Source organism: Papio anubis, chromosome 3 (assembly GCF_008728515.1).
Source record: "Papio anubis isolate 15944 chromosome 3, Panubis1.0, whole genome shotgun sequence".
Classification (NCBI taxonomy): Eukaryota; Metazoa; Chordata; class Mammalia; order Primates; family Cercopithecidae; genus Papio; species Papio anubis.
The window spans coordinates 90,801,966-90,828,605 of record NC_044978.1 but is presented as its reverse complement, the minus strand read 5'-3'; the positions used below and the strand labels follow the sequence as shown (position 1 = coordinate 90,828,605).

At 35.1% G+C, this 26,640-nt stretch overlaps 1 protein-coding gene across 10 annotated transcripts in view; it reads left to right on the top strand.

Moving 5' to 3' along the window:
- The window catches only part of RAP1GDS1 (Rap1 GTPase-GDP dissociation stimulator 1), a 172,909-nt gene that overhangs the window by 5,722 nt on the left and 140,547 nt on the right, over nucleotides 1–26,640 (top strand). For 6 of the 10 annotated variants that reach the window (XM_003898989.3, XM_009207217.2, XM_003898988.3 and 3 more), the window contains exon 2: nucleotides 25,514–25,624. In XM_003898989.3, the coding sequence (XP_003899038.1) occupies nucleotides 25,514–25,624 (111 nt within the window). The remainder of the gene's footprint in view (nucleotides 1–25,513; nucleotides 25,625–26,640) is intronic. The other 4 variants (XM_009207218.2, XM_009207216.2, XM_021938648.2 and 1 more) reach the window with 1 other exon arrangement.

The window sequence follows — 26,640 nt, the reverse complement described above, 5'->3', positions numbered from 1 at the left end:
TTTATGTTTATTAAGGATATTAGCTTGTAGCTTCTTTTCTTGTAGTATCGTTGTCTGACTTTGGTATCAGGGTCATGCTGGCCTCATTAAATGAGTTTGGAAGTATTTCCCTTTCTTCATTGTTTGGAAAGAGTTTGAGGAGGATTGGTATTAGTTCTTTTTTTTAAAATAATTTCAACTTTTGGTTTAGGTTCAGAGGGTACATGTGCAGGCTTGTTACATGGGCATATTACTTGACGCTTTGGAGTATGAATAATCCCATCACCCAGGTAGTGTGCATAGTACCCAATGGGTCGTTTTTCAGCCCTTACCTCCCTCCATTTGTCCCTCTCTAGTAGTCCCCAGTGTCCGTTGTTCCCATCTTTATGTCCATATGTACGCCCAGTGCTTAGCTTCCACTTATAAATGAGAACATGTGGTATTTGGGTTTCTTGTTTCCATGTTAATTTGCTTAGGTAGTGGCCTCCAGCTCCATCCATGTTGCTGCAAAGGACATGATTTCATTCTTTTTTGTGGGTGCATAGTATTCCATGGTATATATGTGCCACATTTTCTTTATCCAATCCACTATTGATAGGCACCTGGGTTGATTTCATGTCTTTGTTATTGTGAATAGTGCTGCGATGAAGATCCAAGAGCATGTGTCTTTTTGGTAGCATGATTTATTTTCCTCTGGAAATATACCCAGTAATGGGATTGCTGGGTCAAATGGTAGTTCTGTTTTAAGTTCGTCGAGAAGTCTCCAAATTGCATTCCACAGTGTCTGAACTAATTTGTATTTCCACTAACAGTGTAAAAACATTCCCTTTTCTCCACAGCCTTACAGCATCTGTTTTTTGTTTTTTGTTTTTTTTGTTCTGTTTTTTGTTTTGTTTTGTTTTTGCTTTTTAATAATAGCCATTCTGACTGGTGTGAAATGGTATCTCATTGTGGTTCGATTTGCAATCTCATCACATTAAGAGGATCATACATCATGATCAAGTGGGATTTATCCCTGGGTTGCAAGATGGTTGAACATACACAAATCAATAAATGTGATACACCACATTAACAGAATGAAGAACAAAAATCATATTATCATCTCAGTTGATGCAGAAAAAGCATTTGACAAAATTTGACATACTTTCATTTTCAAAACTCTCAACAAATTTGGTGTAGAATGAATATGCCTAAACGTAGTAAAGGTCATATATGACAAGCCCATAGCTAACATCACACTTAGTGGTGAAAATCTGAAAGATTTATCTCAGTTTGAGGAAAAAAACAAGGATGCCCACTCTTGCCACTGCTATACTAGAAGTCCTAGCAGAACAAATAGACAAGAAAAAGGAAAAAAAAAAAAGCATTCAAATTGGAGAGTAAAATGATCTGTTTATAGATAGCATGGTCTTATACATAGAAAGCCTTAAAGACTCCTTGAAAAAAAAGACAAAAACTATTAGACCTAATAAATGAATTCAGTAAAGTTTCAGGATACAAAATCAGCATAGAAAAATCAGAAGCATTTCTGCACACTAACAACAAACTCTCTGAGGATGTAATCAAGAAAACCATCCTATTTACAGTAGCTACAAAAATATAAAACATTTAGAAATAAATTTAACCAAGAAGGTGAAAGATCTCTACACTGAAAACCGTAAGATATTGATAAATTTGAAGAATTAAATAAACATATCCCATATTCATAAATCGGAAGAATTAATATTGTTACAATGTTCATATTACTGAAAGTGATATGCAGATTCAATGTAATCCTTATCAAAATTCCAATGAAACTTTTCACAGAAATAGCAAAACAATTCTAAAATTTGTGTGGAGCCACAAAATATCTGAATAGCCAAAATAATCTTGAGCAAGAAGAACAAGGCCCGAGGCATCACACTACCTGATTCAAGTCATGTTACAAAGCTATAGTGATCAAAATAGTATGGTACTGGCATAAAAGCAGACACATAGATCAATGGAACAGAATAGAGAGGCCAGAAATCAACCCAAGAATTTACAGTCAATTGATCTTTAAAAAAAAAAAAAAGCCAAGGAAACACAGTGGGGACAGGACAATCCCTTCAATAAACACTATTGTCAAAACTAGATATGCACATACTGAAGAATGACATTGGATCCTTATTCACCCCATATACAAAAATCAACTCAAAATGGGTCAGAAATTTAAACAAAATATTTGAATTTGAAAAGCATAAGATACCTACAAGAAGATACTGGAGAAAAGCTCCATAACATTGGTGTTGGCAATGATTTTTTGTTTATGGCACCAGAAGCACAGGCAACAAAAGCAAAAATAAACAAGTGGGACTTCATCAAATTAGTAAGTTTCTCTATAGCAAAAGAAACAATCAACAAAATGAAAAGGCAGCTTACATAATGAGGGGAAATATTTGCAAGCCATATATCCGATTAGGGGTTAACATGTAAAAATAACCAGGAACTCATACAACTCAATAGCTAAAATAAAAATAGAGGTTGAGGATCCCTAATCCAAAATCTGAAATGCTTCAAAATCTGAAACTTTTTGAATGCTGACGTGACACTCAAAGGAAATGCACATTGCAGCATTTGGATTTTTGGTTTCAGATTTTTGGATTAGGGATGTTAAACCAGTTAGTATCATGCACATATTCCAAAATCTGAATAATTTCAAAATCTGAAACGCTTCTGGTCTAAAACATTTTGCGTTAGGGATACTGAACCTGTATTTACCTAGATGTAAATAATAAATGAAGATATTAGAATAGGTTATTGTCTCAGTCCATTTTGTGCTGCTATAAGAGAATGCTGGAGGCTGGGTAATTTATAAAGAACAGAAATTTTGTCTCTCAGAGTTCTGGAGTCTGGGAACTACAAGATCAAAGTGCCCGCAGGTTTGGTCTTTGGTTTCAAGATGACGCCTAGTTGCTGTGTCCTCCAAAGAGGAAAAACCTTGTGCCCTCACCCAACAGAAAAGCAAAAGAGAAAATCCATTCTGGTAAGCTCTTTTTATGATGCCATTAATCTATTTATGAGGACAGAGCCCTCATGACCTAAATACCTCCTATGAGGCCCCACCTTCCAGTACTGTTGTATCGGGGATTAAATTTCAACATGAGTTTTTGAGGGGACAAAAACATTCAAACCATACTAGTTATAAAGACTATTTCAGTTATAAAAGCCTGTGATTCCCTGAAACTAAAGTTTGAAATATACTCTGTATCATTGGTATCTTAAATATAATCTCTGTATAACTTGTTTTTCTTTAGTGTTCAAATGGTAATGTATACTTGAGGTAGCAACTTAAGGTTCGAACCAACTTATTAGCTTTGTCTAAATAAATGACCTAAAAAACCATTTCCCATGCTGGCTAAGATACGGATGCTGGATTCAAATTGCAGATGAAATAATTCTCTCAGTGCTTCTATTTATACCACTTTGGTTACTAGAAGCATTTCAGGAGTTAAAACCAAGGACTAGGATAGTGATAAATGGAAGTGGTTAAATTGAGCTCCTAGCTATGATTGGTTGTACAGTTGACCCTTGAATAACATGGATTTGAACAGCACAGTTCCACTTCCATGTGGATTTTTTTTTCAATAAAAGCTATACCAAGTGAGTCTGCCTCTCCTGCCTCACCTTCTCCACCTATGCCACACCTGAGACAGCTAGATGAACCCCTCCTCTTCTCAGCCTACTCAGTGTGACTGTAATAAGGATGAAGACCTTTATGATGATCTAATTCCATGTGATGAACAGTAAATAAATTTTCTCTTCCTTCCATTTTCTTTTCTCTAGCTTACCTTATTGTAACAATATGGTATTTTATGCATATGGTATATGATGCATATAACATACAAAATATGTGTTAATTGACAGTTTATGTTATTGGTAAGGCTTCTGGTCAGCATTAGGCTATTAGTTAAGGTTTTAGGGAGTTAAAAGTTATGTGTGGATTTTTGACTGAGTGAGAGGGGGATTAGTACCCCTAGTGCCTGCATTGTTCAACGGCACTTGTAAATTCCAAAGTCCTTTTTGTTCACAAAATGATTTTAGGTTCTTATTGGTACTGAAATATATTTATTAATATCTGGACTACATCTTTGTATTTAGCAGATTAGTAGACCTCTCTACATGTATAGTTAATTAAAACTCATTGAATTCAAAATATAACTCATTTTATAATTTTTAATAATGATAATTAGAGGGGTGCTGGTAAATGTTTAACTAAAAGCCTTTCTCCAAAATAGCCCTGATTTGTGATGGCTGTCAATTTCCTGTGGTGTAAATACTCCCCCCATGGCCAATTTCAAGCTACTAAAATAGTGTCACTGAATGCAGAGTTGAGAAGAGATAAGAGGTAGCACGTCATTATATACCGTATTCACCATACAGACATAATCTCATTAGCACATATAATAGTAACATGTAAAGTAAGTAGTGATGGTTTTGAGTGTTAATTCTTGTTTTAGTGTAACTCATTTATGTTTATATAATTTCAATAATGGCTGTTTTAATAACTGCCTCATAAAAATCCTGAAAATTTAATAATTATATCTCATGGGGTAGTACAGGGGGCTCTAGTACACCATTGAGTTCGTAATTACCATTTATTAGGAATTATTGATGTCAGTTATGCTACATTTACATATTTTTAAAACAATTTTAATCCTTTCAACAATTCTGTGAAGTAGGTGACACTGTCCCCATTTTACCAAATCAAAGAATTAAATAATTTATTCAAGGGGACAACTAACACTCCAACATCCTGATTTAGAGCAATGGTTCTCAAACTTTAACTTGCATAGAATAACTTGAAGAGCTTGTTTGTAAAAAATACTGGGCCCACCTTCAGAAGTTCTGATTCAATAGATGTGGGGTGGGCTGAGAAATTGCATTGTCAAGACCTTCCCATGTGATGCCACACTGGGAACAGCACCACCATCAAGCATAGGCTGACAAGCTTTTTCCATAAAGGATCAGATGATAAGTATTTTAGGCTTTGTAGCCCATGAGGTGGAATCAAAGATATTACGTATTAGGTTGGTGCATAAATAATTGTGGTTTCAGACTGTGCATTTTAAATAATTATTGCTGGGCGCAAACACATCTTTATAAAATAGGAACATTAAAATCAACACATTTGGAAAGGCTTTTCCACCTTTCCAATTTGCTGCAAATGCTGAACTACCGTAGAATGGTCGACATTGAGTTCTTCGGTAACTTTATAAGAGGATCAACACATTTTAATGTTCCTATTTTATAAAGATGTGTTTGCGCCCAGCAATAATTATTTAAAATGCACAGTCTGAAACCACAATTATTTATGCACCAACCACATTAAAATCAACACATTTGGCCGGGCGCGGTGGCTCAAGCCTGTAATCCCAGCACTTTGGGAGGCCGAGATGGGCGGATCACAAGGTCAGGAGATCGAGACCATGGTGGCTAACACGGTGAAACCCCGTCTCTACTAAAAAATACAAAAAATTAGCCGGGCGAGGTGGCGGGCGCCTGTGGTCCCAGCTACTCGGGAGGCTGAGGCGGGAGAATGGCGTGAACCCAGGAGGCGGAGCTTGCAGTGAGCTGAGATCCGGCCACTGCACTCCAGCCTGGGCGACAGAGCGAGACTCCGTCTCAAAAAAAAAAAAAAAAAAAAAAAAAAAATCAACACATTTTTGCCAGTGAGAAATAACTTTATTCCTGTAGCGTAAAAATCCATGCTTCAGGATTTTACAAACCCTTGGAAAGCATTTTCTGCATCCTGCTGATTGTGGAAGCATTTTCCCTGCTAAAAGTTGTTGAGATGCTTGAAGAAGTAGTAGTCAACTGGGGAGAGGTCAAGTAAATATGGCAGATGAGGCAAAACTTCGGAGCCCAGTTCATTCAACTTCTGAAGCTTTGTGCGATCTGTGGTCAGACGTTGTCATGAAGAAGAATTGGGCCCTTTCTGTTGACCAATGCCGGCTGCAGACGTTGCAGTTTTCAGTGCATCTCATCAATTTGCTGAGCATACTTCTCAGATGTGATGGTTTCACCGGGATTCAGAAAGCTATAGTGGATCAGCAGCAGACCACCAAACAGTGACCATGACCTTTTTTTGGTGCAAGTTGTGCTTGGGGAAGTGCTTTGGAGCTTCTTGGTCCAACCACTGAACTGGTCATCTCCAGTTATATAAAATCCACTTTTCAGTTGTCATATAAAATCCACTTTTTGTTGCACGTCACAATCTGATCGAGAAATGGTTCATTGTTGTTCTGTAGAATGAGAGAAGACAACATTTTAAAACAACGATTTTTTTCTGATTTCGCTCAGCTCATGAGGCACTCACTTATCGAGCTTTTCCACCTTTCCAATTTGCTGCAAATGCTGAACTACCGTAGAATGGTCGATATTGAGTTCTTCGGCAACTTTATAAGAGGATCAGCTTTGATGGTTGCTCTCAATTGGTCATTGTCTACTTCTCATCTCCCACTACACTCCTCATCTTCTAGGCTTTCATCTCCTTTGCAAAACTTCTTGAGCTACGACTGCACTGTACGTTTGTTAGCAGTTCCTGGGCCAAGTGCGTTGTTGATGTTGTAGTTGTCTCCACTGCTTTACGACCCATTTTGAACTCAGAAATAAGAAAATAGCTTGTAAAGAGAACTGTGCATTAAAATGATGTATAACATAACCACATTTATTTAAGAATGTATTCAAGCATCTAACAGCAAATTTCAACAGTGCAAACACTGAAGTTATGTTTGCACCAGCTTAATAGCAAAGGAAAAAAATATATATGAGAGAACATAAATGTTCATAATTTTTTTTACTGCATTTGAAATATGATAACATTAATTGAACACAATTTATTGTGATGCAAAATGAAAAAACTTTCATTTTTCATTTTCAAATGAAATTTTTTTATTTATATTTTTTGTTTCGAAGTTTTTTTGGGATAACATTTCACTTATTAGAATTCAAAGTTATCCTCTTATCAGAATATATTATAGATGTTCATCTGTTAATGCAGACCTATAATGCAATTTTACAAATTTAATCTTGGAGGCATTTGTTTTTCCTCAAACAAATAAGTACTGACAATTGTATATGATCTTAATGAGCATATTCATTGTATGGAAGGCACTAATAGAATTCTCTCAGTACAGCTGTAATTGTTGGCAAAAACATTGTTTTGTTTTGTTTTTTCTAGACTTTTTTTGATATTTGCCGTTTAGTATGCAATTACATTGCAGAGTAACCACTTCCAATTTAAGGTTAGGTGGGAGCTCCTTAATTGTTTGGTTTAATGGATTTTGAGATATAGAAATTTCCTTTGCACTTGCAGTGAGTTCTGAAAAGCACTGCAGGAACTATAGTTTGAGCTTGCAAAACATATCTATTGCAAATTTGTGTATGGAGGGAGATCTTTTTATTTTAACATTTGACAACACAGGAAGTATATATAAAGCCATTATTACTTGTAATTGGAACAGTGTTGTCAAAATGACTTTTATTGCAGTATTTTCTCATATAAGCACTGCTTTGCCTTGACTTTTAAGTCAGATTCATTAGGAAACTATCAAATTTGCAGCAAATTTTAATTTCCAAAGCCATAGTAGTAGTTAAAGGCATTTCTTTTTGTTCAGAAAATTTCGTTTGTGCCCTTGAGCTCAAAAAAATCACAATAAAACTCTGTAACCACTAAGCCATTAGACTTCTGTGTCATAAGGCAAGTCCAGATTTTGTTTCCATTTCTGATCAAAATTCACGGAACTTATGATGGTTAAATCTTTGAGAATAAAGAAGTTCACTGGTGACATTACTGGTTCAGTGATATATGATAAATTAATGTTTTCCCTACTGGTTCAATGATACATGATAAATTGTTTTTCCTATTGATGAATAATAGAATGAAGTACCATAGCTTTAAATACCTATGCTTTCACAAACTTAGTACATTTGTTCAACTAAACCTTTTTCTGGTCTTCATTTATTTTTGTCACCATCAGTTGCAACACATCTTAAGAGATTCCACTTCAGGTTATTCTGAATTGGTGCTTTCTCAACTCGGGAAATATTCTTGCTTATTATTATTTTATGGAGACTCTTCGGAGAGTCTAACTCTTCCGTGATTTCAAGCTTGGAATTGACTTCTTGAGAAAAAACTAAGCAGTATCATTAATATCTGCCAGCTCATCAAGAGCCAAAGAAAACCTCTACAATTCTTTTGCCTTGTTCTTTAGTTGAATGTTGGTATTGCTCCCAGTGTCCTCATCTCCAATAGTGTTATTCTCTCTGAAAGATTATTCTTAAACAAGTTTATTTTCTCTGGAAACATTGGTTGCTACAGCCAAATACAATTTAATTAACTCCCCATGGGTAACTGGATTTCCTTGCTTGGATAATAAATGAGACACCCAGAAACTTAATTTGTTTGCAGCTGTGAGTGTGTGTGTCTGTGTCTGTGTGTGTGGAAATTCTTGTGATGAGATACTTTGTTTTATATTTTCCTGATTTCTCTGATGATAACTTTCCTTTGTCTTGGGAATGTGATGTGTGCTTAGTCTGGTAATATTGATGTATATTGATAGTACAATGGTTTGCCATCTAACTCAATAACAAAACAATTCACGTACTACTTTAAATGCCTTAAAGGCGTGACATGCTTCTCTTATTTTGACAGGATGATCAAATGTGGTATAACAGTATACTATGGTTTTTGAAGCACTTGACAAGTCATAACTGTCACTGCAATTTGTAGTGCATCCAGCAACAGTGTAAAGTGAATCATTCTGTTACAACCCCTCAACTCTGCTATCATAATGCAAACACAGCTATAGGCAGTGCACAAAGGAATGAGTTGTGTCCCAATAAAATTTTATGGACACTGAAATTTAAATTTTACATAATTTGCATTTCATGAAATATGTTCTTCCCTTAATTTTATTCAACTGTTTATAAAAGTAAAAGCCATTATTTTTGCATTACTTTTACTTTCACTGTTACATAAAAGTATGTATGGGTTGTGGACTGTACAAAAATTTTACATGGGCAATGGGCTGTAGTTTGCTAGTTCTTGCTATAGAGTAAAGCTGTGCTACTTCACCTTTCCACAAGACTTTTTCTCTCTGAATTCCCTATCTAAGTGAATGGTATCACCATTCATCGTGCAACCGTTCCTAAAATCTGGAGTCATTCTTTGAACATCATTGGGTTCCCTAAGTCTTAACAATTCTACTTCTTTGAATTAATCCTCCCCGCCCCTTTACTGTAAACATGTAAGTTTAGGCCCTTATTACCTCTTCTTGTGACTATACTACTCTTTTAACAGATGTTCTTTCCCCTGGCATCCCTCTTCTTGACCAGTTTTTACATGTTGCTAGAGTACTGTCTTAGTTCATTTGGACTGCTGTAACAGAATACTATATATATTGGGTGGCATATAAACAACAGATTTTTTTTTTTCTCACAGTTCTGGAGACTGGGAAGTTCAAGATCAAGGTGCTGACAGACTCAAAGTCTGGTAAAGGCCTGCCTCCTGGTTTATAGGTCATCTTTTCTCTGTAACCTCAGATGGTGGAAGGAGTGAGGAAGCTCTCTGGAGGTCACTTTTATAAGGGCACTAATTCCATTAACAAGGGCTCCACTCTAATGATCTAATCACCTCTCAAAGGCCCTACCACCTAATACCATCACATTGGGAGTAGGATTTCAACATATGAATTTTTAGGGGACATAAACATTCCATCTTAACAAGTACTCTTTCTAAAATATAAATCTGATTGTTTTACTCCTTAGACATATTTTGTAATGATTTTCCATTACCTAGAGCAAGGTTCCCAAACTCAAATGAAGCTGATTAAAGGTAATTAAATGGTGATTTTTTTTTTGACATGCTGTTCTTTTTTTTTTTTTTTTTTTTTGCATATTGAGTAAAAGAGAATATTTTTTATTTCCATGAAGATGACTTTCTCTTATTTTTCTTGAAGTATGTCTTTCTTTTTGTCTTTCATTTTCTTACTTTGAATAAAAGAGAACAGCTTAGAAATACATTTCTCCACTGTAACAAAGACAGCAGCAAAAACATGATGAATGGCATCTAACACTGGACGTCATTCTAAGGATACAGAAGGAAATGCTGGGACTTTGGCAGCTAGAGCATTTGCCCAACCTGGAAGAGGATTCCGTGTGCAACCACAAGTTTTGCCCTAGGAATGTGGGCCCAAGGAAGTCAGATTTTTGACTTTTCAAAAGAAGTCAGAAACCAGATTTTTAAGTCTGAAATCTTCAGATGGCTGGTTTTGGACATGGAAAAATATGAGATCTGGAACCTCAAATGATGAAATTATGGTTCTCTCTCTATTTGGCTAGATTAGGGAACTGAGGATCAGTAAGGTCAAGAGACAGGTCTGAGTTCATGTCTTTTGTTAGGAGCAGTGTCAGGCCTAGAATGTTGATCTTTCAACTCCTGTACTAATGTTCTTTTTATTATACCAGGCTAGCTCCAATTTGTTGCTGAAAAAAAAGCAAATGCACACATACATACACACACACACAAACATGAACAAGCTAATACTAAGGATTCATTCAAATGAGTGAGTTAATGGAAAACTCTTGACCCTTTCGGACATTTCCACTAACAGAATCCAGGCACTAATCACCTCATTCCTGTAGTACTGAGATACTAGACTTTCTGCTCCCCAGTCCTTTCTATATACTATGACCAGATTAACATTTTTAAAAAGATCAATTGTATTACTTTCTTATACAAGAATCTAATATTGCTTCAGTTGCTGTCATGTCAAGTCTAAACCCTGCTGAGCTTTCAAGACCCACAGAAATTTGCCATCTCTTATTTCTCATTACTCTCTGAAATACATCTTCCTTTGATATTTCACTGTCCCCTGTATTCTTTGTCATAACACCAGTGATAACACCAGCACATCTTTGATCCTGTTATTATATTACTTCTTCTAGAATAGCCTGTTTTCTTCTGTCTTCTTAATCATTTTTCATAGTCGAACTCATTAAGACGGCTTCTGAGTTCTACTCACTTCTCATTTTTGTGGTATCTACTACTACTTGGATTTCAAATCTCATTGAGTGATGTAGTTCTATTCATTCAGTGTTTCATATTTCTTTTTGGCATTCAGTAAATACTTGTTTGTAGATGTTACAAAGTCACTACAGGTTTAGGTCATGCTCCTACTCTTAACAACAGTATCCTACAGTGATAATAGAAATGTTTGTAATAGAGTTTTCAAGCAGCAGCCTATGGGCCAAATATACCATGTAGATGGATTTTGTTAAGGAAATTTTAGAAATTGGAATTAGTTGTCAACACTTAAATATCAAGAAATTTCTGATGAAAATATGCTTTATAGCCGAGTAGTGGCTTATGCCTGTAATCCCAGCACTTTGGGAGGCCAAAGCAGACGTGTCACTTGAGGCCAGGAGTTCAAGACCAGAGTGGCCAACATGGCAACATGAGTACTTTGTACTCAAAGTACAAAAATTAGCCTTTAGTCCAAGGTACTTAGGAGGCTGAGGCATGAGAATCCTGTGAACCCGGGAGGTGGAGATTGCAGTGAGCCAAGATAGAGCCACTGCATTCCAGTCTGGGCGACAGAGCAAGGCTCTGTCTCAAAAAAATAAAAAATGTACAGTCCCTTAGGCTGCATTTCCATTAAACAGTGGTCTGTAGTTGTCTTTTAGACAGGGTATGAGGTCCCCCTAGTTTTCATCACTTCCTATTATCTTATATCCTTCAAATTTCACTCATTAAAACTCCTGTTTATCTGGTTCCTGGAGGTATCTGAATTGCTAAAGATTTAATTATGTTCAAAATTATTGTAAAGTTGGATTTATGTTACTTTTTGAAAATGAATATTTTAAAATTAAGAAGTTAATTATGAAAATTTAATCATACAAGTAGTCAAGAGCACAGTTAACTACTTATGATCTATATAGTTAGTAATCATGGTTAAACTGAATTTTTAATTAATTAGAATGATATAAGAAATCATAGAGATATGGGATAGAATCTCTGCTCTCCCTTGAAGTGTGTATAGCCTTTGGCAAGTTACTTTAGCTCTTTTATATCCTCATTTTATATATACCCATAAAATATTATCATTATCATTCATTAAGAACCACAGAATAAATTCCAAATGAAGGAAATGAGGGACCTATTTTGTAAGGAACTAATACAAATTTTAATATGGAAACTTTCAATCTCAGTTACTTCATAAGGACTTCACTAGCCCAAACCAAGATCTGTTGAATTTTTTCTTTCCTTATTTTTGGCCTTGTAGCATTAAATAAATTTTATAGGGAAAATGATGGCATTCCATTTTTAAAAGTCATAGTATAATAATAGGGCCACTATATTTTTTCTAAAGAACACTATTTTTTTATATCTTAGCATTTTATAATATATAAGAGTTCTATAACTATTTAAAATAATTATATGCAAAAGAATTACATAAATGATACATAATTTTGAAATTTTAAAATAATTACATTTAAAATTTTTTTTAATGACATAAAAAAGAATTGTACAAAATAATTTCAGATAGCTGGTACATTCTCTTTGGAATTTTTTTTTCCTAGTCAGGGAAAAAAACAGGAATTGAACTTTTTTTTTGTGACTTAGTTTTTTAGAGATGTAAATTATTTATATATACTTACATGTATGCATATATTGTGTAATTTATATTTTTGACATTATAAAATATTTTCTGAACTTTAAGTTCTGTACTTTAAGTTCTAGGGTACGTGTGCAGAACGTGCAGGTTTGTTACATAGGTATGTATGTGCCATGTTGGTTTGCTGTACCCATTAACATTAGGTATTTCTCCTAACGCTATCCCTCCCCCTGCCCGCCCCCCTACGACAGGCCCCCATGTGTGATGTTCCCCGCCCTGTGTCCAAGTGTTCTCATTGTTCAGTTCCCATCTATGAGTGAGACTTGTGGTGTTTGGTTTTCTGTCCTTGTGATAGTTTGCTCAGAATGATGGTTTCCAGCTTCATCCATATCCCTGCAAAGGGCATGAACTCATCCTTTTTTATGACTGCATAGTATTCCATGGTGTCTGTGTGCCACATTTTCTTAATCCAGCCTATCATTGATGGACATTTGGGTTGGTTCCAAGTATTTGCTATTGTGAATAGTGCCGCAGTAAACATACGTGTGCATGTGTCTTTATAGTGGCATGATTTATAATCCTTTCGGTATATATCCAGTAATGAGATTGCTGGGTCAAATAGTATTTCTAGTTCTAGATCCTTGAGGAATTGCCACACTGTCTTCCACAATGGTTGAACTAGTTTACACTCCCACCAATAGTGTAAAAGCGTTCCTATTTCTCCACATCCTCTCCAGCATCTGTTGTTTCCTGACTCTTTAATGATCACCATTCTAACTGGTGTGAGATGATATCTCATTGTGGTTTTGATTTACATTTCTCTGATGACCAGTGATGATGAGCATTTTTTCATGTGTATGTTGGCTGCATAAATGTCTTCTTTTGAAAAGTGTCTGTTCATATCTTTTGCCCACTTTTTTGATGGGATTGTTTTTTTTCTTGTAAATTTATTTAAGTTCTTAGTAGATTCTAGATATTAGCCCTTTGTCAGATTGGTAGATTGCAAAAATTTTCTCCCATTCTGTAGGTTGCCTGTTCCCTCTGATGGTAGTTTCTTTTGCTGTGCAGAAGCTCTTTAGTTTAATTAGATTCCATTTGTCTATTTTGGCTTTTGTTGCCATTGCTTTTGGTGTTTTAGTCATGAAGTCCTTGTCCATGCCTATGTCCTGAATGGTATTGCCTAGGTTTTCTTCTAGAGTTTTTATGGTTTTGGGTCTAACATTTAAGTCTTTAATCCATCTTGAATTAATTTGTGTATAAGGTGTAAGGAAGGGATCCAGTTTCAGCTTTCTACACATGGCCAGCCAGTTTTCCGAGCACCATTTATTAAATAGGGAATCCTTACCCCATTTCTTGTTTTTGTCAGGTTTGTCAAAGATCAGATGGTTGTAGATGTGTGGTGTTATTTCTGAGGCCTCTGTTCTGTTCCATTGGTCTGTCTCTGGTTTGGTACCAGTACCATGCTGTTTTGGTTACTGTAACCTTGTAGCATAGTTTGAAGTCAGGTAGTGTGATGCCACCAGCTTTGTTCTTTTTGCTGAGGATTGTCTTGGCAGTGTGGGCTCTTTTTTGGTTTCATATGAACTTTAAAGTAGTTTTTTCCAATTCTGTGAAATTCATTGGTAGCTTGATGGGTGTGGCATTGAATCTCTAAATTACCTTGGGCAGTATGGCCATTTTCATGATATTGATTCTTCCTATCCATGAGCATAGAATGTTCTTAGATTTGTCTGTGTCCTCTTTCATTTTGTTGAGCAGTGGTTTGTAGTTCTCCTTGAAGAGGTCCTTCACATCCTCGTAAGTTAGATTCCTAGGTATTTTATTCTCTTTGTAGCAATGGTGAATGGTAGTTCACTCATGATTTGGCTCTCTGTTTGTCTATTATTGGTGTATAGGAGTGCTTGTGATTTTTGCACATTAATTTGGTATCCTGAGACTTTGCTGAAGTTTCTTATCAGCTTAAGGAGATTTTGGGCTGAGACGATGGGGTTTTCTAAATATACAATCATGTCATCTGCAAACAGGGACAATTTACCTCCCTCTTTTCCTAATTGAATACCCTTTATTTCTTTCTCTTGCCTGATTGCCCTGACCAGAACTTCTAACACTGTGCTGAATAGGAGTGATGAGAGAGGGCATCCCTGTCTTGTGCCGTTTTTCAAAAGGAATGCTTCCAGTTTTTGCCCATTCAGTATGATATTGGCTGTGGGTTTGTCATAAATAGCTCTTACTATTTTGAGATACGTTCCATCAATACCTAGTTTATTGAGAGTTTTTAGCATGAAGCGCTGTTGAATTTGGTCGAAGGCCTTTTCTGCATCTGTTGAGATAATCATGTGGTTTTTGTCTTTGGTTATGTTTATGTGATGAATTACATTTATTGATTTGCGTATGTTGAACCAGTCTTGCATCCCAGGCATGAAGCCCACTTGATCATGGTGGATAAGCTTTTTGTTGTGCTGCTGGATTCAGTTTGCTAGTATTTTATTGAGGGTTTTTGCATCAATGTTCGTCAGGGATATTGGTCTAAAACTCTTTTTTTTGTTGTGTCTCTGTCAGGGTTTGGTATCAGAATGATGCTGGCCTCATAAAATGAGTTAGGGAAGATTCCCTCTTTTTCTATTGATTGGAATAGTTTCAGAAGGAATGGTACCAGCTTGTCTTTGTACCTCTGGTAGAATTCGGCTGTGAATCCGTCTGGTCCTGGGCCTCTTTTGGTTAGTAGGCGATTAATTATTGCCTAAATTTCAGAGCCTGTTATTGGTCTACTTAGAGATTCAGCTTCTTCCTGGTTTAGTCTTGGGAGGGTGTCTGTGTCCAGGAATTTATCCATTTCTTCTAGATTTTCTAGTTTATTTGCCTAGAGGTGTTTAGAGTACACTCTGATGGTAGTTTATATTTTTGTGAGATCGGCGGTGATATCCCCTTCATCGTTTTTTATTGCGTCTGTTTGATTCCGCTCTCTTTTCTTCTTTATTAGTCTTGCTAGCGTTCTATCAATTTTGTTGATCTTTTCAAAAAACCAGCTCCTGGATTCATTGATTTTTTTGTAGGGTTTTTTGTCTCTCTATCTCCTTCAGTTCTGTGCTGATCTTAGTTATTTCTTGCCTTCTGCTAGCTTTTGAATAGTTATTTCTTGGCTTCTGCTAGCTTTTGAATGTGTTTGCCCTTGCTTCTCTAGTTCTTTTAACTGTGATGTTAGAATGTTGATTTTAGATGTTTCCTGCTTTCTCTTGTGAGCATTTAGTGCTATGTATTTCCCTCTACACACTGCTTTAAATGTGTCCCAGAGATTCTGGTACGTTGTGTCTTTGTTCTCATTGGTTTCAAAGAACATCTTTATTTCTGCCTTCATTTTTTTAATTTACCTAGTAGTCATTCAGGAGCACATTGTTCAGTTTCTATGTAGTTGTGCGGTTTTGAGTGAGTTTCTTAATCCTGAGTTGTAGTTTGATCGCATTGTGGTCTGAGAGACAGTTTGTTGTGATTTTGTTCTAGGAATTGAACTTTAAAAAAAAAAATGCCTTCAGAGCTGTGAGAAACACATACCATGAAAGATATTTTTTCACAAGAAATTTGTCAGATTTTAAAAACATTTTTTTTAACTCTTCTGAAAATTATCCCCATTTGAAGATTATTCAAGTAACTTCATGAAAGATGAAACTGATCATTACAAAAACACAAAACTTACATTGATGTAGTTATGTTTCAGAGAAATAAAAGTGTTGATTTGTTTTTAATATTATAAGCTATATTTGGTGTCAGAAATACAGTTAAAGCAAAGAAAAAATTGTATGAACTGATGGTTTTCCTTTAGTTGCAGAAATGCATTTCTGGGGATGGTGGTGTGGTCTTAAGCTCTAATAAAAACTGTCCAGTGTGTCATATTTCAGGCTTTACTGTGTTGTGTACAAAGCACCATCAGTCAAATCAGCAACACAAGACTACCATATTAGGCATAATAAACAGTGACAAAGTAAGTAGTGCAAGTAGTCATATTTTCTGGTTTTGAAATGCTTAAAGTCTAGTAGATAAAGAATAATAGAAAATGAATGATAAAAAAGGACATAATTTAGATTGTCAAAAGAAAGCACAGAGCCCTAAGAATTTAAATAAGAGGACAGATTATATTTACCTTTTCAGCACCTAGTATGGCTTCTTGGACGTGCATAAGTGCTCATTATTTAAAATGATCTGGAACTTTTTTCTAGAATTTATTATTTATTCAGTAAAACACTTATTGAAAGCTAAAGTGTGTATTCAGCATTGTACTACCCTTGAGATACTATGCAGACTGCTTCCTGGTACCTTTCATTGTGATTTTTTTTTTTAGTCACATATTCAGATACATAGACCGTTGTTACCTAGTACAACTAGCTAACGTGTTTGGATTATAAATTCATTTTTGAAGAGCTTACATCTATATAAAGGAAGGTACAGACAGTCCTTCGCACAGTTCTGATTAGCACGTATCTGTGTAACTTTCATTTAACTGAGCAAAGTTCAACTGCCTATACAGAAGGAAGAGCCTGTACTTGCAGGCACACGTATATCTGGATTTATCTGAACTTTGGCATTTGTTCTGGGCAAGTTATTCAGCTTCTGAATTCAGCTTTCTTATTACAGTCAGATAATAATATCTGTTTCACAAGGGAATTGGAAATAGTACATAAAGTGATATCCATATAACTTTTAAAAATAATGTTATCTGTAGGTTTTTTCCCCCTAAATTTTATTTTAAATTCAGGGGGCACATATGCAGGTTTGTTACCTGGATACAAATGATCCCATCACCCAGGTACTGAACATATTAAATAATACAGAGGAGTTTTTCAACCCCATGTAATTTTAAATTTCTGTTTCCAAAGCTAAAAATATAATCGTTTTTAGAAAACTTTATCTTGTATTCGGAGCTAAAACCAATCAAAGAATATAATGCTGTTTATTGTACTATTTTAACCAAACCATGTGGTGAATATTAAGTTATGGTAGCCGATTATATTTTCAGAAGATGATCACAACAATGTCTCTTGCCCCACATATTTTTTTAAAACTTCCTACCACTCATTAAGAATTGGGGTCTAATTCTCCTATTGAATCTGAGCGCACTTATGTAACTAGTAGAATGCACAGCATGTGACTTTCCTAGTTTAGGTCATAAAAGGCAATGCTGCTTCCACTCTGATTGTTGGAATACCAGCCTGCTTGGAGCCCTGAGAAATCCGAGTACCTGGAGGCTGCTATGTCAGGAAGCTGAGCCTTGTAGGAAGGTCCCAGGTCTCAGGTATCAGATTTCAGATCAGAAATACTAGTCTTCGAATCCTTTCATGCCAGTCACCAGCCATGTGAGTGAATGAACTATTAGATGATTCACATCATGCCAGCTTCAGCCACTGAGTCACTCCCAGTCACCCCTAGCCTTTGAGACTCTGCATCAAGGCCTTGGATTTTGTGAAGTAGAGACTAGCCCTTTGTGATTCCTGGTTCACAGAATCTATGAGCATAATAAAATGGCTTTTGTTTTATGCCAGTAAATTTGGGGTGGTTTGTTATATAAAAACAGTAGCTGAAACAGTTATAAAATTTAAAAGATACATTTTCTCAGTGAGCAATAGATTGCTGTTAAAATTCATCAAAGTAGGAACTACCTGCTGAATAAATGTTAACTGAGCTTTTCTTTCATTTCAAAAGAAATAGCCTAAACAGAAGTTTGCCTAGAGAAATTTGGTTTCTCTACTTGTTCTTTATTCTGACATTAATTGTCTTGAAGAGATATTAATTGACTGTTCTAACAGCCAGGAAAGAAATATGTATGTTTAAAGAGTGCTGTGGGTTTTAACATAGCTTTATGATAATTTTTTTACCAGTTTGGCTAATGAAAAATGTCAATTAGTACTTTTAAATTAATAAGAATAGTTTCCACAAAAGTTTAGTATTTTTATTAACACAGGAGCCTAATAAAACTTTGTAGGAAAAAAGGAATATCTGTACTGATCTCTCCAACTGAAAATTGTTATCCCTGATACTAATTTAGTGTTAATGTAAAATATTAGCGTCATCAGTAGTATATTTGGCAGTTGTTTTGAGTCATATCTTTCCTGTCACTTCTTAGAAGACAGTGGATTTTCTAGGTTGGTCACCATTGAATAAAATTATAGCTCTGTCATAAAATTATCAAGGGATTTCTGTTATGTAGTACATATTATGATTTCCTAAAATAATATGATAATTATAATAATGGGCACTTTTTATTAAGATGGTTGCCATGGCTGGGCACGGTGTGCTCATGCCTATAATCCTAGCACGTTGGGAAGCTGAGGCAGGAGGATGGCTTGAGCTTAGGAAGTCGAGACCAGCCTGGGCAACATAGAAAGACTGTGTCCAAAAAAATAAAATTAGCTGGGCTTGGTAGTCAGCACCTGTGGCCCCAGCTATTCAGTTTGCTGAGGTGGGAGAATCGCTTAAGCCCAGGAGGTTAAGGTTGCAGTGAGCCATTATTGTGCCACTGCACTCCAGCCTGGGTGACAGAGTGAGACCCTGTCTCAAAAAAAAAAAAAATTTATTGCTGTGAGTGCCAGGAACCAAAGCATTGTAGGCCTGTCACATACAGACACAATGTATGTGTGTCACAGAGAGAGCCTAATCACATACAGACATAATTTTTCAACTTTATGGGAAAAGGTCTTTAGGTATTGTGTGAAATAAAATATTACAAATTGTATTTTGCTCTTATTTATTATAATTTAGTATTGTAGCTATGAAGATCATCTGTCAGACTCTTCACCCTCTAATCAAACAAAATAAGTAAGACTAGAATGTTTCTAGTTCAGACTAAAATAGATTTTTAATTCCATTTAAGAATGAACGAGGCCGGGCGCAGTGGCTCACGCCTATAATCCCAGTACTTTGGGAGGCCTACGCAGGCGGTTCACCTGAGGTCAGGAGTTCAAGACCAGCCTGGTCAACATGGTGAAACCCTGTCTCTACTAAAAATACAAAAAAATTAGCTGGGCGTGGTGGCGGGTGCCTGTAATCCCAGCTACTAGGGAGGCTGAGGCAGAAGAATCCCTTGAACCCAGGAGGTGGAGGTTGCAGTGAGCCAAGATCGCGCCATTGTGCTCCAGCCTGGGCAACATGAGTGAAACTCCGTCTAAATAAATAAATAAAAAAGAATGAAAAATGACAGCTCAGAAAATTATTATCACATTTCTAAAATAATTAGAGAAGATAATTTAGAGCGAAATAAAGTCACTGTTTTTAGTATAGCCCGTTTTAATACAATTATTTCTTAAGACAGTTTATGTCATAATTTCTTAGAAAACATGCAAGTGCAAGTAACTCAAAAGTAATGTAGGTTTCCAGGATTTACTAAATTTTCACTATAGGGAGTAGCGTGAGTATCCTAGAATAATTTCCTGTCCTAGAGGAATTTTCAGTCTAATAGTAGAACTATACAGGTAGGGTTTTATTTACCTAGAACTATAAAACTAGCAAAATGAAAAATACAGAAAAAACAGAACTGTATGAAATTCTACAAAAATAATCTCATAAGTAGATTACAGGCTTATTGATGAAGTTAAGTTTTGGGATTTAACCACTTGGTGTAGAGTTCAAACTGCTTGACTCACACATAGGACAGGTTGATTACATTCATATAAGCCCTTATATTTTATGAAATCTTATAATTAATTATAATTAACCTGGAATGAAAGAGATGTATCTAGTGGATAGATGTGTGCGTAACTGGTGAATAGGCACAGAGTTACAATGTCATTGCAACCTGGAGAGTCATACTGGGTGCAAAGCCGATGTGTATGAATAGGTATGACCACATGTTAAAGTAATAAATTAATGAATTAAGGTAGAAGTTAGGTGTGTAACATTTATGAAATTTAGTTTGGAGTTTTCATTAAATAGAATAGTTTTTAGCTCTTCTGTTTCTCTTCAAATATTAGAAATATTTTTAATTTTCCAAGTACTGCGTGAATTGCCTTTGAAATATTGCGCACATGCACCCTGAACAGTTACGTTTTTGCTCAGATATTTCTTTTTCAGATCACGTGTACATAATGTATATTCACAAAACATATTTAGTATTTAGGTACATTCCTGTTAGATCTTGCTTCTGTAGAACTTAATCGTGGAAACTAATTTATCAAAGTAGCCCATTCACATTGGCTTCATATTCTTTTTGATTTTCAATTTTATTGGGACCAAGTAATAATTATGAAGGTAGTGATAAATGATTAAACTTTAAATACTTTTTCTAAGCTCTCAGTTTTCTTAATTTTTTTTTCTAGTTTATATCTTAACAGCAAGCTTCTGTAGCAGCAGTAACAATGAAGAGAGGCATGATTTTTATTTCGTATCATTAGAAGTCAGTGAAATGGGGAATAACTGGAGAATTAGATTATAATACAGTAGTCTCCCTTTATCCACAGGGGATATGTTCCAAGATCAAGAGGCATAATTTTTGTACTTAAACTTTTTTAGCTTGCTAAGAAATAAGATAATTTGAATGGTGACTGAATATGTGATAATTAGACAAGGTAGCCCTTTTTTTACTGTAGATATGTCACCTACCCATGAAAATGGGACAGCTTATTCTCAGCAATGACAAAATTCTAAAATATGTTGGAATAAATTTAACATTAAAGAATCTACATAAAAATAGAAAATTTCTTGTTTATCAAGGTATAAACAAAATATGGGAGCCTAGAAAAGGAAGGTTCCTCTGACTGCAGGAATACAGAAAGCTTCATGTAAGACTTGGCATATTATTTGACTTTGTCAAGTAAGTAGCCATGCTATATGTGGAAAATGCACAGAAAGGAATTTTAGAAAAGAATTTAATTCTCACAATTGTAAAAATGGAGGTGTGCTTGGGAAAAAGCCAGTAATGTAGTGGGACTGACATACATGATGTTGTGTGAGAAAGTAATGGGAGATGAGGACATAATGTGAGTTTTAAAAGTTTCTGATTGGTTTAGGACCAGCTCTGGTAAACAGGAAAAAAAAAGAAAAGAAAAGAAAAGTAGGAAACTGAAATACAACATAGTAAAACTGAAAATATTATAATTTTTAAACACAGATCTTTCCCCTTGACATGCTAACAGAAACTATTATTCCTACTTCGTTAGACAGGCTTTTAAAAGTATCTTCATTCTGTCAGATACTAAGCCCTTTAGATAAGTAAAACATAATATTCAAGAGAGATTGCTATTATTTCCAGCTGCTAAGCCAGGTGCCCCAAATTGACTTAATGCCATTCATTTTGAGATAAACTTGAAATTCTTCCATTCACGCATTGGCTGTATTCTAGGTACTTGAAAACCACATTAGCACAGAAATAATTTTGTTTTTTAGATTTGATGTGGATAATGATGCTTTTAAAGTAAAGCTTCGTTACTAGATAGTTATGTGAAAATTATAAATACAGAAAAAAATTGAGGGACATTTGAAGTGAGGTAAAAATGTCTTGAACTTTTATAAGCTCAGTTAGCAGTTCTTATGTACTTGTCTCCTGTCGGTTTTATCATCAACAATGGTATAATTGTCCAAAGATAACAAACATGTATCTATCTATATACCCATGTATCTACTTACTAGTATATAGTAAATGATAGAATTCATTAACATTTAAAAGTACAATGTTTTAGATCCAATAACCTTGAAAATAAAGCTACCGTTTCTGAATAATATTGTGAGGAAGATAAACTGAAAAATGCCACCACAAATAACAAAGAATTTCACGACTTCCTAGTTTAAGATGACATTGTCTTGAGATTGGTTCTTTGGGAAAATCCTTTCTTCACAGTCAAGTATATTCTTTGATGATGGTGATGATCTTAAGTACTTTTATAGTCAAATTATTTAAATATTAAAACAGCCTCACTTTCCTCATTAGTTTTTCTTAGATTGATGTTAAGAAAAGAGAGGAAGTGACAGCTAAAAATTTAGGTCTTATGAAAACTATTCCGTTGCAGCAAGTAATTACAGACCAGTAAATAATTTGTTTCTGGTTTATAGAAGAGAGAGATTGGAGTATAAAGAGCCTCTGGTGCCTAAGATAAAAGAATAAAAAGGCTTGGCAAAGTTTGAAGGTTTTAGTGGGAAAGTATAGCTGTCTGTCTTTAACAGGTACTTTTGAGAAATGTGAGGAATGATAGTTAGCTGTTCATGGTTACCAGAAGTTGCATCAGGTTTTATGCAAATGTAACAAGGCCTAAAATGTGGCAGTTCTTTATATTGATAGGAAGATAAAGCAAGTGGTCTGTCCAGCTGGATAAAAGAAGGAAGGACAGAAGGAAAGAGCATACCATCCTAATATTATGAAGGGCATACATATGTTATTCAGGAAGAGAAGAGGCTGTGTGCACAACTGGGGTCACACTAATTTCAAAGGGGCAGATAGAGAAGGAAGATCTATTGAAGAAGACCAAAAACAAGTGTTGAGACTGATGTTTCTAAGTTAAGAGGTGTTTCAGAAATGGAAAAACAGTCTGTTGCTACAGAGATATCAAATAAGAGGACTGAGAAAAATTCATTGGCTTTGTCAAGGTATCATTTAAGACCTTTGACAGAGTAATTTTGATAGGCTTTTAGAGGACTTGGTTAGATCAGGTTTTAAGGAGTGGTTGAGTGGGTAAGAAGTGGGAGACTCAGAATTAATGACCAAGTCAACTTTGCTTTAACCCTTTGAAGATGTCGCATATTTCACAAGACAAGCTAGACCATATGTTGATATATAGGAAAGAAATTGTTTTAAGAAAAAATTTTATTTTATTTGTTAATACTTCTCCATTTCTATCTCTGCTTACTGCCTCATTACCAGCCAGAGGCTGACAAATTTTCATTAGAACAATTTCAATGTTTTTAAGGAAATATAAAATACAGGTCTCTGGAATTACACAAAAAGTAATTTGGATGCTAAGGATTTGCTACTGAAATTTACTCTCATGGTTTGAAGGAGTACAAAAATAATATCCTCTGTTTCTCACCCAAGTTTAGAACCACTGGAGATATAAGCAGATGAGTCGTCTGCTACAATTTAAAATATCTGCTTTGAAATTGATAAAGTCTAGAGTTAAGGTCTCTATTTGTAGACTCATAATGGGATTACTTACAATTTACTGCTGAATTACCATATTTACTCATTTTGTCACTGGTACACCTGGACAGCCACAGGTTTAGAACAGAAAATTCTTGTTCCTTCTGAAAGAACAGGAATGCAGAAGGGGTTGAGCCATACACGTCCAGTAGTCCTTCTCAGCCTTAATCAGATAAATCAGATAAATCTTTCCTCTTCTGGAGAATGGAAACTTTCATATTGTTTCAGCTTAGCAGGGCAACTAACCTTTAAGGAACTGCCAGGTGTCCAGTTTTAGTGTATCAATGAATATCTGCAATTATCTGAAAAGGCTGTTAAAAATACTCACCTGTTTTCCAACTACGTACATATTGAGACTAAATTTTCTTCATTTATTCAAACCAAAACAGCACAGTAACCAAGATTGAATACAGAAGTAGATACAAGAGTCCAGTTATCTTCTGTTAAACCACATTATGGAGATTTCTTTTTTTTTTCCCCTTTTTTTTTTTTTTTTTTTTTAAAGAGATAGGGTCTTGCTCTGCCGCCCAGGCTAGAGTCCAGTGGAGCAATCCTAGCTCACTGTAGACTCAAACTCCATAGGTTTAAGTGATCCTCCCACTGTAGCCTCCTGAGTAGCGGGGAATACAGGCACGTGCCACCATATGCAGTTAATTTTTTTTTTTTTTATTTTTCTTAGAGACGAGGACTCACTTTGTTGCCCAGGCTGGTATCAAACTCCTGGCCTCAAGTGATCCTTCTACCTTGGCCTCCCAAAGTGATGGGATTACAGGCATGAGCCACCGGGCCTGGATGAAATTTCTAAAAATGTAAAACAATGCCTTATGTAAGTGACAGGTGGGTGGGTGCGGCAAACCACCATGGCACATGTATACCTATGTAACAAAACTGCATGTTCTGCACATGTAAGCCAGAACTTAAAGTATAATAAAAACAAAACAAAAACAATGCCATTCTTCTTGCTAAATTTTTTTGTTAGGAAATAATACTTTTTTCATTAAAATGCTAGTTATGTTAATATGCAATAGGTTTATAATTGTTACAGTAAATTACTAAATAAATTGAAAGAAGTTTCAGTTTTGATTTTTTAGTATGTTAAATGTCTATAGCAATAATATAAACAAAAGCTCTTTGGGATTCTCAGTAACTTATAATAGTGTAAAGAGGTTTTGAGAATCTGTGATCTAGAGGAATTTACATATAATTTAGGAAGAAAACATAGCTTTATAATCCAAAATATGCATGTTAGGGCTTAAAACAGTACTTTGATGTAAAGTGTTTTTTAAATGACAGTGTAAGTTTTGTAGTTATCACAGTTTGTATTATTTGGAATTTTTCATATTATTCATATTATTTTGAAATTTTTCTAAACTTTTTTTGTGTCTTTAATGTACAACAGAGGAAGTGAACAGTGAAATAAAATGTTTGCAAAACTATATAATTTTTTTGTGAACATTTAATTTTTCTAAGCCATAGATGCTTTCCTGAACAAGCTCAGTAAGTTGTAAGAATATGGAAAAAAGATGTTCATTGATAATCTTTGGAATATTCCTGGTATCTTACACCTAACAGAATGAGTATTTCATATCTGCGTTAAGTGAACAAAGTGTATTTAAATTTTTTTTTTGATAGTACAGTCTAATGCCATTTTGGAATGTATGTGGAGGTTAATTTGCTATTATAGGAAGCTCTCCAGTTTAGTGGTACCTGTTTATCCTTTTGTCGTGTGACATATGGTGGTCATAGGGTTGGTGAGTTTCTGATTTTTCTTTTTTTTTTCTTTAAGCAGATAGTCTCAGTGATACCTTGAAGAAGCTGAAGATAACAGCTGTTGACAGGACTGAGGATAGTTTAGAAGGATGTTTGGATTGTCTGCTTCAAGCCCTGGCTCAAAATAGTAAGTTTCATTATGTTTACTCAAATTCCAAAGAGGAAAATCAAATCAGTAGTCATTCAGAAACTGGTATGTAGTTAAGCACATAACTTTGTATTCATATAACTTGAATTCTTTTGAATCATACCCCTGAATACTGAGATTGTTTTACGTGTTCTACCCTCCTACTTACCCTCCACGCCCCCACAAGATCCTCAAAGCCAAGTTGATAGGCAAAGAAAGGAGGAATTGATGGGTAGTGATGACATTAATACCAGTCCCAGAGAGAGGCCATTGTTTCATTTCTAACAGTCAAGCATCATAGTTGTTTTTCTTAACACCTACGTCTGTGCTTTAAAAATAGACTGTTTTATATGTCGGGAGAGTGGGGAGGGATAGAGAGGAGAAACAGAGGGGGAGCTTAAAACACTTAACATTTTTTTGGGATCTTATATTTTAAAATAATTGTACCTTAAAATAATATGTATGCATAGATAAATTTGGAAGGAGCCATTAGTAGTCATCAAAAATCTTTTGAAATTGGGGTAAGATTTCATCTTTGATGTGATAAATAATGCTAGAGATAGAAACTGTGCAATTCTTCATTGACTAACACATTATATTGCATTTTATTTATCCTATTTCTATGCACTAATTTCTGTGTTATCACCATTAATAGATCAGTATAGAGTGATTTTCATTTGTTATGTTAATTCTACTTGGTTGTGCTAGAGTTTGTTCTGTACTTGTTTTTAATTATGCTCTTATCCTATCCTGAAACTAATTATGTAGCTGACAAAGAATCAAGGGGAAAGTATATATTGTTAAGGTTTTAATTGTAAGGTTTCAACACTTGTTGATGCATGTGTTTTTTATTTTTTAGTAAATCTTGATTAGAAAAATCTAAAATAATTGCAGTACTTTTCATCAAAAAAGCACATTTAAGAGCTAGCTTTTAAAATTATTTTTCAGTAATTATTTTGAGGTTATAACTGTCATGCTGTTTAATCTTAGAGATAACAGGAAGGGATTTGAAACAA